Here is a 4,530-nt window from a genome sequence, read left to right on the forward strand (position 1 = left end):
TCGTAGTCGTAATTGAAATGTAAATTAAAAGTATAAAACTTGAAAATTCGGCAATAGTGTAGAATATTTTTTTGTTTACAATGACATTCTTAATCAAAATACAAAAAATGTCAAAAGTTCAACGTCCCATTCTAAATTTCTCCGTGCTCTTATGAAGTTTTATACATGAAGTAGCATTTTTGTACACATATCGAATTGTGTTGGAGTACCTTGAGTCTACTCTACATTCGTCTAATGCATCCAATATCGACCATGTTTCCACTGAATCGAAAGCTTTTTCGAAGTCTATGAATAGCAAGACTATGTCGATGTTGTATTCACGACACTTCTCAATAAGCGTTCTCATCACCTGCAAATGGTCGTTTGTGCTGAAACCAGATCTGAAAGCAGCTTGTTCAACCAGGTTAGTAGAAGTCGAACTTGTTAGTGTTCCTCTTCGTAATGTTTCTCATAAACAACTTGTAGAGTGTTGACAATAGGCTTATGGGTCGGTAATTTTCCAGCTTTGTTATGTCTCCTTTTTTATGCAGCAATGCAATTACCGCATTTTCCCAGGCTTCTGGTACTTCTATTCTTCCCATTGGAGACATTGATTAAACAAAGCCGTGATTGCCTTTAATAAGGAGTCTCCACCTAGTTTAATGGCTTCCACTGGAACACCATCTTCTCCGGGAGACTTTTTGTTTTTCATCTCGGCTACTGCGGCCTTGACTTCATCAACAGTTATGTCGGGCATATCCTCCGATCCCACGTTTCTTATTATTGGTCTATCTTCGGTTTCTTCCGTTGGACTCTGTCTTGCTGAAGAAAACAAATTCTCATAAAATTCTGTTGCAATATTTAATATCGCATTTCGATCCGTTTGGATCGTTCCTGTTTTGTCTCGTAATTTGAAGATTTCTTTTTTGGCGTTTGTCATTTTTCTCCGTACGACCTTCCTTGCATCTAAAAATCGTCGAACAAATAATAACCTTCTGATACCGACTTTCGTATCGGGTAGTAGTCTTCTGTGGACTGAAATGAGGGCACACTCATGGAATAACGTTTACCTTTAGCTGCCACCGTAAATGTCGATTTGGCGTAATATCTGCGGCTGATTAACAAACACTCAAATTTTAAGGAAAATTTTGAACGTGCAACACTTTATTGACAAATTTCAACAAAAATTTTCATTAACTGAGAAAATGGAGACATGTTTACGCGTCACATTTACTCTAAAAACAAGTAAAGAAGTACAAACATCTGAAATATATCCAACATTAATGGGATAACCTTTTACTTATCCTTGTACATAGTGTCTAATCTGCACATTGCGTGCGCTTCTTCTCGGCCTCGATAGTTGCTCATAATCGTAAAATTATTGCGAGTGGCCACAATATCTTCGTGAACCAAACTCAAATGATTGCAAAGTTCCATGTCAGCCGATGGTGAAATCTAAACAAACATAAAAAGTTTGAAACAGCCATCGCAAAAAAGGTAATTTTTCTCACATTGTAAAGATGATAAGAGATGTCCAAGTACTTCAAACATGGCAGCTTAATCAGAGCATTCTGTACAGAAATATCCGACACCGCATTTTGCTGTGCTTCTATGCAATTCACTTCGTTTAATATGTATCGTCTGGAATCAGTTCGATAAGAAGCACCGAAGATGGTTAGCTCGCGAAGATCTAAAAATGAAGCGATTCGGAATGTTGACATTTTGATGTTCCAAATAAACAGTTGGAATGAATTACCAGTCAATTTACTGATGGAAGGAAACTTGGGCTCTCCGATGACATCACGATTTCCGTCCTTAGCCATTTCCATTTGGCTTTTATCGAATCCTGTTAACAGTTCGTCCAAGTTAAGAAACGCGGTTGTGTGCTTCGCTGAATCTCGTTCGTCGTAATAAATCACAGATAAATGGAGTGACTTCAGCTTCTTCCACATGGTCCATATTAGACGCATCGAGTCAATAATCTGAAACCCCACAGCCAGTTCCGTAACATTTGGAAACAAGAGCCCAGCTCGTTCCATCAGACTTTGAGTAAGTTTTGCGGGAAGTTCAAGTCTGGACAGTCCATCAAGTGAATATGGATGTTCGAAAAACGAATCAACAGTCACATTGGTTGCAAATTCTGGCAGCATCAGCGTTTTTAATGACGGAAATTGAGTGGCCCAGTTAATCGGTGCGATCTAGAAAAATGTGATTGTACCATCCGTAGAATCGACAGTTCAAAGAACTGACCTTTTTCGGTGGACGTTCCGGTTGTTCTTGCTTTCCGAGTCCGATTCGCAAATGAGTCAACTTCGGCATCTCTCCCGGAAATCGAATCGCCTCATTCGACCACGATGGATTCCTTTTTTGCGACAAGCCGCACATCATAGTTTCGAGAGTGGCAGCCTGAGATTCCAGAAACTGAAGAAAGCTCGATTCGGCAAGGTGCGTCACAAGATGATTGACTTTTAGGAGCTTGAGGTGCATACGATCCTTATGGCGTTCGAACAGGGTGTGAATCGTTGTAGCGTCAACTGTGCGAAGAAATAGTTCGGTAAAATTTTCCATTTTGGCACTGAAATTTGAAACATGAATCGTAAGCGGTTGTGATTAACAACGAAAGCGCTGCATTCATTCAGAAATTCGAATCTCTCACTCACTTGGTAACCAGCGCTCTGACAAAATCAAAGGCATGTGACTCGAATGCGTCCTCCATTTTACCAAAGTTACTGGCACTCGCTACGTTCGGACAGTGTAAAAACAATTGATAGACGAATACATTCTCGTGTAAAGATACAACCAGTTTATCGACAACACGAATCGTGTGAATGTTGTGAAGGCGGAATGCGGGCGGATATTTTTGTTCCAGTTCCAATTGATTCGCTGAATTCTCGGACCACACATCTCCGAATACCATCACGTAACTAAACTCTTCGTCCTCGCTTTCATTGTCATCGCTATCATTGTCATCGCTATCATCTTCATCGACCTCCTCTTGTGATTCGTCTTTTTTCGATTCACTCGACTGCGACCCAGAACCAGTCGCATGATCGTCTTGCTTTTTGGTTGAAAAGTAGTCAATTGTTAAAATTCCAACATTCGGACAGTAAGTTTGCATCAGTGTTCCCAAAACAGGCAGGTTCAGTACGCATTTACTGCTCTGAAAAGTAGTGAGTCATCCGTTAAATATTAAGGAGCAAACGCATCACACGACACAGTAAATTACTTTACTCTTTAAATCCGCACACGATGCACAAAGACTCTTAGGACTGTCGCAATACCAATAGTTTTTTCCGCAGTCGGAAACAGTTAGAGTCTTCACGTGTTCGCCACAGAGCGAGAAGAACCGGTGTGCCATCGTACTTTTGCTGATATTTATGGCAACAAAATTGAAATTGGTATACTGGACTGTACCGCCGGCCTCAATATAGTTGCAATATTTTGCAATGGAGCAATTGTCGTCTACTAAATCGCATTCCACAGAAACGGCACGATGAATTTCGTCTCTATCCGCCTCGCTAAGTTTTCGATTCGGAACTTGTCTCTGTCGTTCTGTTAAAAATGAACGAAAATGGTAAACTGAAATAATACCGGTATGGGCACACGGATGGTCGTGTTGACTTACCACGATATTTGTCGGAAAGAATACGCCGATAAATTGCTTCTTGTCGATGAGTTGGTGAGAAATTAACTTCAATGTCGTCGATTTTTGATAAATACAAAGGAGTTGCAACTTCGAACCAGATACGACATACAAGACGAGCATTTGCTAAGTCTCTCCCATTGTGCAAGTTTCTGAAGATCTCTTCCAACATTTCCTGTAAAAATATTCAAATTTCGGTAAGACAAATGCGAGCAAAATCAAAGTCTTTTTCGGTAGTGAAACAAACAAAAAATCCGTTGCAAGGTCATTGAGTTGTATACCGTTCATCTAAACTATTTTGACGGAATATATTTTCCTGATCAAATTATAAACCGAAATTACTTTTGGTAAATGAGCGTTTGGCTGGATTTCGACATCAACGAATTCATCTGATGAACACGCATCATTTGAATGCTCCATTTTATTCACAGAACCACCACGACGGAATGGTGACAAATATCGCGTCTGACCACAATAAAAACCTTTCGATGACTGAATATTGCAATACAAACGCTGTGATCTAACGAATATGTCACTTACGCCGGCATCTCAGCTTAAAGCATTGCTTTGCCTGACATGCAGAACGCGTAAAGATGGCACTGGTTCCATTATGGAAACATTTTTGGCAAGATCAAAACCAATGAAAGTAAATGGATCTTTATCTACTTTCATTGATCAAAACCAGGTTTTCGCAAAGTACATACGATCTTTGAGGAGAAAATTGGACATCAGCGTTTATGCTTTCTGCTAAAAATATAGGGTGAACAGGTTTGTTACGAGTTCCTATTAGTTAAGAGAACTGAAAGAGCAAATTGAACCACATCAGAAAAAAGAGATCGACAGATGTTTTTCTTGACCTTCAAATCGTCAGAGCAGTCGACTTTTCAAAATATGTCTTCAATTTCTTT

At 39.7% G+C, this 4,530-nt stretch overlaps 1 protein-coding gene across 2 annotated transcripts; it reads right to left on the bottom strand.

Annotated features, from left to right (window-relative positions):
* Positions 1–1,119: 1,119 nt before the first annotated feature.
* Positions 1,120–4,131, bottom strand: LOC119078353. Of its 2 annotated transcripts, XM_037185854.1 has the most exons (8): positions 3,965–4,131; positions 3,605–3,797; positions 3,206–3,531; positions 2,640–3,139; positions 2,230–2,554; positions 1,736–2,177; positions 1,491–1,669; positions 1,120–1,434 (listed from the first exon to the last, which is right to left on the bottom strand). In XM_037185854.1, exons 1-8 carry the CDS (start codon positions 4,040–4,042, stop codon positions 1,276–1,278), a joined length of 2,202 nt encoding a protein of 733 aa, XP_037041749.1. In that variant the 5' UTR covers positions 4,043–4,131; the 3' UTR covers positions 1,120–1,275. The 2 variants fall into 2 exon arrangements, with proteins under 2 accessions (XP_037041749.1, XP_037041748.1); XM_037185853.1 differs by having other exon boundaries at positions 1,491–2,177.
* Positions 4,132–4,530: the final 399 nt, after the last annotated feature.

The sequence above is a fragment of the Bradysia coprophila genome, unplaced genomic scaffold, assembly GCF_014529535.1.
Source record: "Bradysia coprophila strain Holo2 unplaced genomic scaffold, BU_Bcop_v1 contig_248, whole genome shotgun sequence".
NCBI classification, from domain to species: domain Eukaryota; kingdom Metazoa; phylum Arthropoda; class Insecta; order Diptera; family Sciaridae; genus Bradysia; species Bradysia coprophila.